This window comes from Protopterus annectens, chromosome 9.part0, assembly GCF_019279795.1.
Source record: "Protopterus annectens isolate FY-2018-M chromosome 9.part0, PAN1.0, whole genome shotgun sequence".
Classification (NCBI taxonomy): domain Eukaryota; kingdom Metazoa; phylum Chordata; order Ceratodontiformes; family Protopteridae; genus Protopterus; species Protopterus annectens.
This window is the reverse complement of record NC_056743.1, coordinates 1,816,050,032-1,816,065,049: the sequence shown is the minus strand read 5'-3', so window position 1 is coordinate 1,816,065,049 and position 15,018 is coordinate 1,816,050,032. Positions and strand designations below refer to the sequence as shown.

The following is a 15,018-nucleotide window of genomic DNA, read 5'->3' as shown; positions in this document are numbered from 1 at the left end:
TTGATTTGGGGTATATTCGCCTGAGTGTTTGCGCTTTTGACACCTTCGACTCATGGACCGAGTTTGTCTCCCTCCCTTGTCCATTCGGACTGGTAAAGGAAAAGAAATACCCTCACTGATATTGTTAACATCATTATTTGCGGTAACATGCAATGAATGAAAGCGCTTATTTGTGGATAACAAATGCTTATACAAGAACCCTGCAGCTTCTCCTTCTGGAAGCTAACATAGTTTATGCATTATGATAATTGGACATTATCCCCCCTCCCTGTTTATTGGCTGTTGACAATAAGCACATAAGTATTATTTTGCAAAGTCTCCCCCCTTAAACTATTAACCAGGTTAAAAGACTTTTGAAAAAAATGTTTAATATTGAGGGTACAGATACTATTTGCATTGCTTTTTATTATCACATTAGTGATTGTTTTCCTATAATTCGTTTACTGGTTCTTGCTAGTGGCAAAAGAAGCCATCCAGGCTAGTTGTTTTGTATTGAAATTTAAATACTCAGTAACAAGTCCACCCAAACATCATTCTAAAACTGAACTCCAAGGATACCTCTCAACCTCTTAGTGCAAGAAATATGGACAAAGCCTTACAAAATAGCGGGACAAAGGCCCAAAAACAGGGACAGATTTTAAATATTGCTCTTAGCTGATAGAGTAACAGAGTTTGTTTTAACATACATTTTCTGAAGTGTCTGAAGTCTGACACTCAAATGTATGTCATTATTTAGTGACTTCAGTCCTCAGATCATCCCAGTGGTTTGACAGAAAACCACAAATTTTATAAGGACTAGACTGAAAATATGTCAAAAATCTGGACATTCTGCAAAAATCTGTACAGTTGAGAGACATGATCCAAGCAGTTATAGTTATCCCAGCCCCCAGAGTAATCCATGTTGGTACCATGGACCAGCACTTCCCCCAACTTCTCTAGCCAGCGTGATTGAGATGGGTATCTTGAGACAGTGTAAGAATTGGGTCATACTGTCTGGCAATCATTTATTACTCAAACACCATCACACAGTGTGTGAGATATGTACATCTATAATATCTATGGAGGAAAAAAATCTCAAACACAGTAAACTCAGACACCAAACTTGTCAGCAGTACGCTACACATCACACCTCTCCAAGGCCATCACAATGCACATAATCCATCATATGCTGAGGTTCTAAAGATTAACTTGCCTAAACCTCAAAAGACCTCCAAAACACAACACAGGCACAAAGCACACTCAGCATATTAAGCCTATTCATGTAGCACATGACTCCCAAAAGTCACAGATGCCGAGCCTGTAAGCCAGACATCAACCCAACCAAACATTCTTGTTATAGGTGACTCCATTATAAGACATACAGAAGTACCTCTTTCCAGGCTGAGCAAGGAAACAGTGATGGTTTGTTGTTTGTCTAGTGCCAGGATCTATCAGAACACTCATGCACGCAGGTCCTTGAAGAACAAGTACCAGTATGACTCTGTCATAGTTCACACTGGTGTCAATGACTTGAGGTGTAGCATCCTGGATTATATGAAGAGAGACATGATGGAGCTCTCAGACTATGTGCCCAAGGCTGGTATGAGCCTAGCATTGAGCAGCATCCAACTTCTCCAGGATGATACCACAATACGAGCAAAAAAAAACTGATTTCAAGAATGTTCTTAGTTTTGGGTGTCACTCAAAAGCAGTCCAGTATTTGTCAGCTTGGGAAGATATGATTAACAGACCATAGATGACCTATATCTGTCCCCCTCTATGGTTTCAGTTATTGGCAAAGACATTACTCACCCCCATAGTGCCTTTTTAGGCAATGCCTGTCTGATAAACTTACCAATAAAATGAAACAAGCAAAGGAAAATATAAAGAAGTAACTGATCAATGCCAGGAGTCTAAATAAACTCCTCTCACTATATGCCCTTCTCACCCTATAGGACATTCACATCTGTGCAGTGACTAAGACATAGTTTAAAACAGTGGGGCGCACTCCAGCTGTGCAGGGCGATAATGCCTTTCACATATTTAAACCAGCTACTGCGCAGGAGGGAAAAAAAGTTGGAGGTTTCTCAGTCTACATCCAGAAGAGACTCGCATCAAGGCTGATAAAGCAGCATGAGGCACTAGAAATTCGTCATGTCCAAAGAACCATCATAAAGGTCCTGTACCACATATCAGCCAGCTACATAACTCCCCCTATGAAAAAGGAAAGCCATAATACCTATCTACAGGAACTAGAATCACTTACTATTAAACCAAAATAATTTTTCTAGGTGATCTAAATTATCCGGCTACACAATGGGAAACCTACACGGCCACTAGTGTACAAGCACAGAGATTCCTGGACTTTGTCAATACTGATGCCCTGGAACAATCAGTCAAAGTACCCATTAGGGGGATTAGCACCTTAGATCTTGTCCTTGCTAACATGGTAGCATCTTGAACCCTGCCTTACATATTATCCTCATCACTTGTTAGGTCTGACCATAAAGCAGTCTCCTTTGAAATATAACTGAAACCAGAGATCCCTTCCACCCAAGGTACCTACTCCTAAGGGATACATTTGCAATCTTCAAATCCCAACCAATTCCAAATCCAGTTAATGCCACTGAATGCACAGAAATGTACACTACCACACTATACCAGCATGTAAACACTTGCATAGATGCAGCTGTACCCAATAAGAACAAGTGAAGGGCAACCCCCCAGAAACAAACCCACATGATGGGACTATAATATCAACAATCTTTATAATAAAACGAAGTGAACACTGATAAAAAAATAAGAAAAGTAATTCCCAGAATATTAGAGCACTTGTCACTGAAATAAACAAGTCAGCAGCTTAATAAAATTCACCAAAGACAAGTTTGAGGCTAAAATAGCTACCTGAGTCAAAGACTATCATAAGGCATTTTTTAGTTCTGTTTGTAATCTGAAATGCGCAATGCAGCAGTGGGCTGAGCTGATTGTGAATGATGTTACCTACACTGAGGCTGAAGATATCGCAAACCTACTGGCTGAAAAATTTAACTCCCCTCCGTCTGTCCCTCAAGATATAACTGATACTGGCTTGTCTCCATCTATCACACAAGACCAGGTCCTAAAGTTAATATCAAAAGCTAAAAATACTGCTTCGATGGGTCCTGACAGTATCCTTGGAAGCATCTTAGATAGCAAAAAGCACTATTTAGCCACACACCTAACAGCATCATTCAGTCTCATCCTTCATGCAGATTTTATACCAAGCGAATGAAGTACAGTTATATCATTCCCCTACATAAGAAAGACCTTCCACGGGACCAGGCAATTACAGACAAATAAGTCTGACCAGCCGCATAACCGAACACCATGGAAATACTTATCATAGAATTGATCAATCAAGACATATAAATCCTCCAAACACTAGACCTGTCTTAATTTGGATTTGTCAAGGGCAGGTTATGCTTACTCATCCTGGTGAACTATTTTGTAAAGGTCACCAAAATAATGGATGAAGGCAAAATGGTACACACTGCATACCTTGACCTGGCCAAAACTTGTGACACAATTCCCCACTTACAGAAAAGCTAAATAAAGTGGGAATAAATCCCTATGTCACATGCTGGATTTCCAACTGGCTCATAAATAGGATGCAGATAATTAAAATAGGGGAAGTTACCTCCAGTCACCAGTGGAGTCCCCCAGGGTTGTGTGCTGGGACCTCTCCTGTTTGGCATCCACTTTTCTGAAGTAAAGAACAATGCCAAAGGGCTCTATTTAAGTTACAGACGACTGTAAGCTAGGAGCAGTCATTGAACCCCCAAATAACTTAGCCATCCTGCAGGAAAGTTTGTCTTAAATAAATAAATGGTGTCAAAATCATGGCCTGAAACTAAATGCCTAAATTGCATTATTGTATGCTTTGCGGTCATTTACCCCAGAGAACTACCACATTGACAATATTCTTCTAAGAGTTGACCCAGTTGTTTGGGATTAGGGAACTTATGTTGACAGTGACCTAACTTTTGATCAACATGTGTCCATTGTTGTAAGAAAGTCCTTCTATATTGCACAGCTTATAAACAAATAAATTTTGCTAAGATCTAGGAATTTCACTGCCACCCCTTTACTCAGCCATTGTTAGGCCAATCATTGAATATACAGTAATGCCCCTTTTGGCACGTATCTGTCCAGATACATGCAACAACAGAAATCCCCACACAGATATCTTATTAAAAGGATACAAGGCCTAAACATAGCATACATGGACTGACTCAAAGGCCTTTCACTACACTCTGTATTCTACAGACTGCTAAGAGGTAACCTGTGTCTGGCATGCATGGCATCCTCCGACCCAATACTGATGGATTTACTGCACATCAGCAAGTCAGATGGTATTATAAATACTCAGTCCAGGGATCTAAACCTCTTCTACAACATCAACAGAAAAGTTTGGAGGGACAGGTATATCTCGTCGAGGTTACCGCTGCTATGGAACACTCTCCATTCACATAAAGCAAAGTTTAGCCCTGTTCATTTTGAAGCACAATTTAATGGACAGAAGCAGCTACTAAATGCTTTAGCCCATGCGTGGGACCCCTCATATTATCCACAGTATGATCCCAGTTATTCTTATTAGGGGCACTATATAATTACTGACCATGGGATGGGTAAGGCCAATCTATAACCAAATGGGATAGGTTATTTAAACCACAAAAATGGAAACTGGCTAGGCTTAAAATGGTCGATAAAGGCAGCTAGCCCAGTACTTCCCTATGAACCTAGGAACCTATGGAGTCTCCCTGCTGATCTGCCACAAACTGCTATACTGCAGTGATTTTCACAATCTGGAAAACAGGAGTGAGAACCCATAACCATCCAGGTCCCTGGTGATTCATCCTACACTACAGTAATTACCTGATCATGGTGGATAGATGGGCTTTGCCATGCATTCTGCAAAAGCTGAGATTCTTGACAATCTTGGATTTGTAGAATTATCCTCAGGCATTTGTCCTCATATGTTTTCATTGAACTTTTGTTACAATAAACATGCTGGAACAAGTAAACTGATATAATCTTTACTCTGAAGAGCTAATTTTGTGTTTATTTGTGTATTTCTTTTACTTGCTCTTACCTTCAATTTTGTTAGACACGGTAGCACTGATCAGTCCAATAACTAGGTTACTTGTCACCAATAGCCCTGTCTCAGTGATCAAAGCCAGCATATAAAATATTACTTCTGCCAGATTTTTATGTACCTTTGTCTTCATCAATTAATTACAAGTGTTAGAGATCTTGAGACATTTAGTGTTAAAATTGTTAATGCATTCTAATTTTCCAAAAGAGAATATTCAAGGATAGTTTTAAAATAATGTTTAAATATTTAATGGGAAAATATTATCACTGGGATTTAGTAAGACTAATCAAAATGCAGAAGCCCCTGAAGGTCTCTGCATCACTGCAAGCCCTTCTGATTCCTAAAACCACCCTCCCAGTATGGTTTTCCCCTGGCCATGGTCTGGTCATATTGTTGAAATATGCTGTCCCAGGAAGTGGCTAATGTGAATTAGCCATGTGCTTTCACCCCAAATAGCTGCAGCTTAAAACTAACTTGGTAGAGCGTGATTTGTTCTGTGGAGTTCTTTTCTTTTTTTCTATGAGAACAGGAGCGCCATCTTTTGGTAAGCATTCACCATTTCACTCCTATGTGAATAGTTTTGCTACAGGTAACTACAATATGTCTGTGTGTGTGTGTGTGTGTGTGTGTGTGTGTGTGTGTGTGTGTGTGTGTGTGTGTGTGTGTGTGTGTTTGTGTGACTGTGTTATACCTCGCAACTTCCTAACACAAGAAATCTGGACAACAGCAAAAATAATAGAGGGACAGAGGTCAAAAATAGGGACAGATTTTAACTACTACTCATAATCTTAGAAAGTTACTAGAATAATAGGTTTTGCATTGGCATGGATTTTCTGAAGGTATGATGTCAGAAACTCAAATATACGTCATTATTTAATGACTTCAATCTACAATGATTTGCCAGAAAACCTAAAATTTTATTGGGAAGAGACCAAAAATATGATGCAAAAATATGGACATTCTGAGAAAATCTGGACAGTTGCTTGTGTGTGTAGGTGTGTGTGTGTGTGCACACAGACACGAACATACTGGCAAATGTGTGTATGTGTCTGAATGTCTTGGAGAGTGCATGTGTCTCTAAATGTTTCAGAGTGTGTGTGTATGGGTCTATATTATATTCTCGAAAGCTGACAATGTTGAATTTGACATTATCAACACGTGAATATTGAACGTTCAGAATTGCAAGTGTGTAAACAGAAATCTCCGTAAGGGGAGATTTCCGTTTACTGCAATGTAGTGCAGTCACAGAGTTGGTATATTTAAGTAGTGGGGGGATGCGTGCATATGCTTTGTGGGGGGGGTGCCTATACCACCACAATGTGTTGGCAGGTAGGGAGAAAGTACAGTTTTTTACCTACCATAAATGTAGATGTTCGAGTGCTAATACAGCTGCAGTAATCACAGATGGGTTTTCTGCCATCAGGCGGGTCCTCGGTCGGCCGAATTCCAAAGTCTAGGTCAGTGAGGCAGGTATATAAGACACAGCCATTTTCTTCAGTCTTTCTTGCCCCAGATGTCAGGTGCCCCAGTAGGAAGGCAATACATAAATTATATTTATATACATGCAATGCAATATAATCAAAAATCAGTAGTTGCAAGCAAATATACCATAGAAGGATAACCCCCGTATGAAGAGGGAAGAGGGGGGTTAGGCCCTAAGAAGGGAAGGAGGAGAGGGGGAGGGTTGTGCACAGGTGTTTTAGCACCTAACATCTACATTTATGGGGTACAAACAAACTGTACTATGTTCATCGGCATACAGCTGCAGTAATCACAGATGGGTAGAATCAAAGCTATGCACAGGGTGGTAGGCACTAGGTGGAACTGGGATGAGCCAGAATGCCCTGCAACACAGCAGTGGCAAAGCCTGCTCTAGTTTTGGAATATAAAGGCAGGTGGTAGTGTTTTGAATGCACAGAACTCCAAGTGGCTGCCTCCAAAATATCTTTGGTAGGAACTCCTCTGAGGAAGGCTGTAGAGGTAGCTGTGGCCCTGATGGAGTGGGATCTGATGCCTATAGGGACAGATTTTCCATGATAGGAGTAACAAAACCGTATGCAGTGGCCTATTCATTTTGTTTGGTAGCTGGCTTCTGTTGAGCTCCTACAGCATAGGACACAAAAGTTGCTCTGATTTCCTGAAAGGCTTTGTTCTGTCCAAATAATAACGTAGCTGTCTAGGAATGTCTAAGGAGTGTAGCAGCCTTTCCCCTTTGTTTTGAGGATTGGGGTAAAAGGTAGGTAAGTGTATGGCTTGATTTAAAGCTACCCTGGATACCACTTTAGGCATAAATGATGGGTTGGTTAAACCCTGTCCTGATGGAAGATGAAAGGGCTGCACAGCCATGAGGGCTGAGCTGAGGTAATGGCCAGAAGGAAAGTTGTTTTCCAGGACAAATATTGCAAATCTGTTGAGGCAGCTGGTTCAAAGGGAGGCAATATTAATTTTTCTAGAATGTAATTAAGATCCCAGGCTGGCACTAGTTGTTTCCTTGGTGGTCTTATATTCTTAGCCCTCTGAGGAACTGTCTTAAGAGTGGGTGAGAGAATAAGGGTGGATCCGTGTTGAATTCTGGAGAAATGGCTGAGGCATGGATTTTTATGGAGGAAAATGAAAGTCCACTGTTCAGCAGCTCAGCTAGATACTGTAATACTTGAGGCAAATTCAGTTTCTAGGGTCCTGGCCTTTTCTCATTCCAAGAGCAAAAGTAAGCCTTTCTAGTAGATGCCCTTCTGCCCTCCAAAATGACATCCTCCACCTCTTTGCGGAGTAGGGTCTGTTGTCGTGTGAAGGAAATTTCCATCGAGATTGAATGTTTTCAGCTGACTGTGAAGAGTTTTGTAGCTGTGCTGAGTCAGCAGAAGAGGCATAGGAGTATGTGTTAGGCTCTCAGGAGTGGGTACCAGTGTTGTCTTGGCCAGTCTGGAGCAATCAGTATCATCTTCGGTCTGTCTGCTCTTGCTTTCAAGAGCACCTTGGGCAGAAGAGGCAGAGATGGGAAAACTGTCCATGCTGTCCAACTGAATGAAACTCTCCAGGCCTTTGGATGAAAGGTCCTTGAACAAAACTTTTCCAATTGATGATTCCTGTGGGAGGTGAAGAGATCTATGTCTGGCCTCCCCCACGCCTGGATTATCTTTGTAAACACTTAAGGATGCAACTTCCATTCGTGTGGATCTGTCATATTTCTGCTTAGATTGTCCAAACCTGGCAAGTACTGTGCTTGAAGTTCGATTTGCCATTGCAGAGCCAAGTTCCAAAGTGTCATGGCTAGTCTGCACAGGGGGTATGAATGTGTTCCTCCTTGTTTGTTTATGTACCACATTACTTTGGTGTTGTCTGTTCTTATCAATAATTGTCCTGGATGCAGGAGGTCCGCTGTAATTGCATTTATCACTGCTAGCATTTCTTTGATTGATGTGAAGGTGCTTTTCCTTTTGGGACCATTTTGAGGCTTGCAGAATGGGAGACCTGTGTTTGTTTGACATGCTTGGAGAAATTCCTTTGCAAACATGGATTTATTGGTATTATTGTTTCCAAACTGTGGCTATGTTGAGACCATAGGTTTTAGGTACCATTGAAGTTTCTATGCAACTTTGCACATGGGATTAAAAGAATGCAAGATGCCATGAAGCCCAGAGCCTGCAGGATTTAGTATTTTGAAGGACTGAGTTAGTTGCCCTGTTTAAGATAGGCCATCTGGGTGTTTGTGTCCAAGTTGGCACCCAGGAAAGTTATTTTCTGAGAAGGTGCTAGCCTGGATTTCTCTTTGTTGATTGTGTATCCCAGAGAATTCAGTAACCGTGTTGCATAAGCCAGATGTTCCAGAAGTATGTGCTTGCTGTCCAATTGGATCAGGCAGTCGTCCAAATAAGGGTAAATTTGTATCCCTTGAAGTCTGCAGTAGGCAATTACTGATGCCAGGCATGTCGTGAATACGCAATGCAGAGAATTGATAGTGGATTGAACCTGCAAGAAATCTGAGGTATCTTCTGCAGCTTTGTCTGATTGGGACATGCAGGTATGCCTCCTTGAGGTCCAATGTTACCAGCCAAAACTGCTTGCCCAGCATGGGAAGAAGCTGCTGTAATGTGAGCATCTTGAATTTAGTAAGAATGTTTAGGATGGATAAGTCCAAAATGGGTCAGGTTTGGCATGCCTCTCATTTTGGAAGTGAAAATGAAATCTGTAGCCTCTGTTTATAACGTCCAGGATCCATTTGTCTGTTGTGACAATATGCCAATTTCTTGTAAATAATGCCAGCTTTCCTCCCAAGGGTGCTGCCAGCTGAGACTTGCTTGGCATGGAAAGAAGGAAGTCATTGGGTTTGTTTCCTGTATTGTTGTGCACTGTCTTTGCCACCTCTTGATGCTGGAGTTTGCCATTGCCTGCCTCTATATGATCCTTGTGATTGTCCTCTGCCCGCCTGTATCTACCTCTTTGGGGCTTGTCCATGGCTGGAAAGGACCAGTTTTTAGAAGGCCAATTTCTGCTAAAACGTGGTGGTTGAACCTGTAGAAAAGCTTTGACAGTTTGCATAGATTTGGCTTTTTCTTGCATTTTCCGTAGTATCTCCTCAGCATTAGTACCTAATAGCACATCCTTTTGTAAAGGAGCATCTAGTAGTTTAGCTTTCACATGATCAGGCAAGATTTGTTCCCTAAGCCATGCATGTAATGACTGATCCTGTAACAGCAGCTCTACTTGAGGCCTCTAGGGCATCATAGCCACATTGTAAGGTGTGTTTACCCACTTGTTCTGCACTATGCATCATATCCTGCAACTCCTTCAAATCTGGTTGTTCAGGTTGAGACATTTTATTTCTTAATTGTGATAACAGAAACTGCTGATATTTAAGCATATGAAACTGGCAATTTAAGGCCCTCATGGCTAGGGTGGCCGAGGTATATACCTTTTTCCCCACCTTTCTAAGGATCTTAACTCTCTTTTGGAAGGTAGTGGATTCTTAGCAGTAGAGGCCTTCAATCCCTTGGGGCCTTGAGAAATGGTTTCAGGGTCAGCATTATGGCTTTTGTAAAGAAATAGGTGAGAGTTAGGAACTCTGTAGTACCTATCAGGCTTGACTGGGGCAGGAGGCAGGAAACATCATCAAGTATGTCCAAGACAGGAGGTATCGCCAGAGGTCTGTGTTGAGGTAACAAAAGAAATTCGTCTTTCTTGGAATCAGAAAAGTCTTGGCCTTCCCAATGGAAGTGTTCCCTCAAGGTGTGCAAGGTTTCCTCAGGAGGAGATACAGAAGGAATGGACTGCTCTGCATCAGAATCTTCAAAAGGGTAGTAAGAGTGTTCCTCTACATCAGAATGTTCTGAAAAAATGGAGCCCTGATCAGAAGAGGGAGAGTCTTTCCACTCTGGGTCTCTTGTCTGGTGGGGTTGGGAACCCTGATAAGAGTAATTAAATCCTCAGCCATTTTAAGCATCTGCTTTTTAGGCATGGGGCCTGGAGATGGGCCCTGTGCAACAGGCCTCTTGGGATGCCTGGCTGATTTGGATTTAGTAAAGGCCTTAATGGAAAAGGAAGATGAGGGTCTAAAGACACCATGGGTGGAAGTGGACCTGTTTACATTAGGAGGCTCAAGCTCACAGTGGCTTTGGTGGTTGTAGTCTGGGTATGGTCTCGGTTACAGAAGACACCGCCAAATCGCTGAGAACTGATGACATTTTATAATCAAAGGCTTTACCAAAAGTGTTGGGCGAACTCCGCCTGACACTTAATAGTGCATTTATTGAATCTGGGCCTAAACAAGGTATGCAGAGAGAATGGAAATTTGCTTCCCACAAGAAATACAATTGTTAACTTTTTCTGACATTGGTCTGAGGCAAGAAAAGTTTAGCTTTAATGAAGACTTCGGTTTCCAATTTTCATAAAACTGCTTCTGTTTAAAAAGACTGAAGAAAATGGCGTTGGCTGTGTCTTATATACCCCTGCCTCACTGACGTCAGGAAAGAAAGCGACAGCAACCGACGCTGGACCTAGACTTTGGAATTCAGAAAACCCATCTATGATTACTGCAGCTGTATGCACGATGAACATCACTGGCATGGTCAAGTCTGATGCTGCATCACAGATTCTCTCTTTTGTTAGAATAACTGACCAACCTATGTTACTAGGACATGTTAAACTAAATATTATTCTTCTGTGTTATATTTAGAAACTGGACAGGTCTCTGAAAATAGACTATATTGAAAAATGAATGATTTTTAGAAGAAAAGAGAATATAGTTAACCAGCTTAGGCAGTGGACAAATACAGCCTTAGGCTAATAAAATATCCACTGGAATAAACAGAATTCTTAAAAAATAATGCATGTAAACACACACACACACACACACACACACACACACACACACACACACACACAAACACTTAGCATGCTTTCCTAAGCATTTTTTTCTTTGCGTCAAAACATGGTATATATTCTTAATATCAAAAATTATTTGTATGGCTACATCTCGGTATCTTAAATAAATGCACTAAATAATCCTTTCACTGCTACCCACCTCTCCCTCTCTTTCCTCCTCCTCCTAATCAATTTATGTAACCTCTCTTGAATATGTAGAAAACTTCTGTTTGATGGAACGCCAATGTAGTCAATATGGATCTGATCATGTTCAGTTAACACCAGGTAACACTTTGGAACCTTTGCTATGTCCAACTCTCAAATAGTAAAAAGTGAAATCCATTGAAGCCATGGCTTATTATAGAGGTACTGGCCAATATCTACCTTAAGACTGAATTTTGTTTTTAAACTTATTTTTGCAGAGGACAAACACACCTGCAGCCCCTGATGTTGGAGGCAAGCCCCCCACACAAACACACACACACACACACACACACACACACACACACACACACACACACACACACACACACACAGACACACACACACACACACACACACACCTATTTCAACTTATATATATATATATATATATATATATATATCAACTATGAGACTGTCATACATTGAAGAAATATATGCAAGTCAGTTATTCGATCATTCAGACTCCTTTCTTCAGAACTCAAGTGTATCCCATCATTTCTGGATACTGAATTTTGATGTACTCTAGAGGTTAAGCTACATGTTCCCTTAGAATGGTATAGAAGGACTCTGGCATGCCCATTTTTTCTCTAGACACAAAACGGCCTATGGGCAATTCCAAAGTTAGAGAGTGCCTCAACTTATATTAACCTCTAAAAGGGATTATTTTTATTTACTGATGTTTGACTGCTAGTGTAGTGGGTCATTCCTGAAGGACACATTTCTGCCACTGATAGACAGGTTCACCATACTAGCTGATTTACGCATAGAAACATTAACTTGTTATGTCAAGAAAAAAAATCATTGAATAGCTCGAGTCAAAATTTACAGAAATGAAAGCAATGCTGTATGGTAAACATTACATGCTAATGTTAAGTGTACACATAGTAAAATATTTTGGTGGACAACAAGTAGTTAAGTTTATGCACAACAATATAATACAGAGATATACATTTTTGTGATGTATAGCGTAATATACCTTATACTTAAATAGCTTACGTCTGGCTAAATCTGATGGCTTGTCCAAGAATCTCTTGAATTGTCTAAGCAGGTGACAAACAACATGAAACCAGGAGACAGTCATAGTCAACAGACGTGCCTTAAATGAAAAACAAAAGTCTGGGGGACATTCATCTAAACTTACTTCTACAACTGGAACATGGAAATGTTGCACTGTAGCCTCCACAGGTTCATATGTTAGGACTAGGGTAAGTGCCCTCGTGAGCCATTTTAAGCCTAGCCAGTTTCCCTCCAAGGTCAGAATTAAACTCTGTTCCAATGAATCTTTTGACAAAATCAAGTTATAAACTTGGACTGCAAACAAATACTCATATCTCTAGAACTGAAGGTATTACTAAAGTATTATAAACCCCAAATTATTCAGCACACCCTCTACACTGGTAACATACATTAGATGCAAGTCTTAAGATGGATTTTGTAAGTATACAATATACAATATGTTAGTAATCATTTAAGATACACATATATTGCTGTCAGAATTTTTGGTCATCCTGAGGTGCTTTCATATGAGGCCTAGCAATTCTGTTTTGCATTTTCTTTTGTCAAAATATGTAAAGAAACATGGAAATTATGACAATATTCATAATTAGTGAATTACAACTGTTAGCATCTCTCTAGCTGTACAACAGAGGTTGTGCATCAGTGCAGTTTCATTGCTCATCGTGTAAGTTTTAATATTAAGTATTTCACATTTTGAAATTATTAATGTAAATATGAAGAGACAATATAAGACATCTATAGCCATCACTGGGATGATCCTCCAGAAACAAAGTACCAGCATGTAAAATATGTCCCTAATTTGGGGCATTTCACTATTTTTTGCTTTTTCTATAAATCCAGATGCAAACATTGAGAGATACTGGGATACTTAATTACGATAATTACAGATATGCAAGTTATGAGTGCCCATATTACATCCCAGTCTTCAGAAGCGTTGATGCTATATATCTCTTTCACTGATAAATGTTTTGCGGCTGCACAGTTCTCTAGGTGGAATAAAATTCTGGTAACCTCAGATGCATTACAGCAGGACCACCCTTATTTGTAAAAATCAAGTGCTCCATTGAGCAGTGAAAAAAGGTTTACAAAATACTGACCGTTGCACCTCTCTGTCCAGTGGTACCAACAGTGCCCGCTGCTCCCTGTATATTAAGAAAAAAGCCACAGTTAGAACACTGCAAAATTATGAACTTTTTAATTCATTCTGTGAAACAAAGTCAGCCAGTTATAATATGGGATCAGTCAGGTATATTATGATTTCAATCATACATTTAACAAGGTTTGAAAACTCTAACAAATTCATGCATCTGGAGTGTTTCTCACCAGGCCTCTGCTGAAAATTGGCTCTTTCCAAGTCGGACATCCCCAGTAAACAAATGTTAAATAAATAAATGAATAAATAAAATAGCATCTTATTCTACCCTCACTTTTCACTAACACTTCTAGCAGGGGATATTGTTGGCCGTACATAAAGTCATAATGTTTGCTGTTGTTTTAACTACATCCAAACAGCCAACCTCATTTATGTCAGATTATGCCAAATATGTGGCCCAGCCACATTTCCTTCCAGCAAACCCTTTTATCAGTCTGTTTGCCAAATAATCAATGACACATCCCCTCTGATCCAAAAATCAAAATATATAAAATTTTTCAAACACAGCACGTCTTAAAGAATTGCAAACACATCTTAAAATATCATGCACAAGAATCAGTAATTAGGGGTACATCTTAAAAATCGAGTATATTTATACAGAAAATGGATGACACAGGGGAATTAGGGTTGTAATGTATTTTATAAAAAACAGCAGTAATGCAATTCGTACTGGGCTTACAAATTGTGTGAGTTACACTGAATGGTAATCAGAAAGGTCTTGCACAGTGTGTAAGCTTGATACACAATGTGTAAGATACTTATATGAGTGTAATGCTAAAATGGGACAAGGGTGTCAGAGAGACACTAAGTGGTAGATACAGTATGAATGAGTAATGTGAGTGTAATGTTAAAACCTGACAAGGGACTCACAGATACACTTCTTGGTACAAAGTATATGAATGAGTAATGTGCGTGTAATGTTAATATGTAACAGGGATTGACAGACAGGCTACATAGTACATGTGCAAGTAACACCACTGTAAATAATGTAGTCATGTAATGTTACTATGTAATAGGGACTGACAGGGATACCTAGTATGTGTGCAAGTAACACCACTGTAAATAATGTAGTCATGTAGTGTTACTATACAATAGGGACTGACAGGGATACCTAGTACATGTGCAAGTAACACCACTGTAAGTAATGTAGTCATTTAATGTTACTATGTAA

General features: G+C 40.1%; 1 protein-coding gene across 1 annotated transcript in view; it reads right to left on the bottom strand.

Annotated features, from left to right (window-relative positions):
• Nucleotides 1-15,018, bottom strand: part of COL5A3 (collagen type V alpha 3 chain) — a 1,727,233-nt gene that overhangs the window by 827,148 nt on the left and 885,067 nt on the right. The window contains exon 32 of the mRNA XM_044084684.1: nucleotides 13,792-13,836. Coding sequence (XP_043940619.1) covers nucleotides 13,792-13,836 — 45 coding nt within the window. The remainder of the gene's footprint in view (nucleotides 1-13,791; nucleotides 13,837-15,018) is intronic.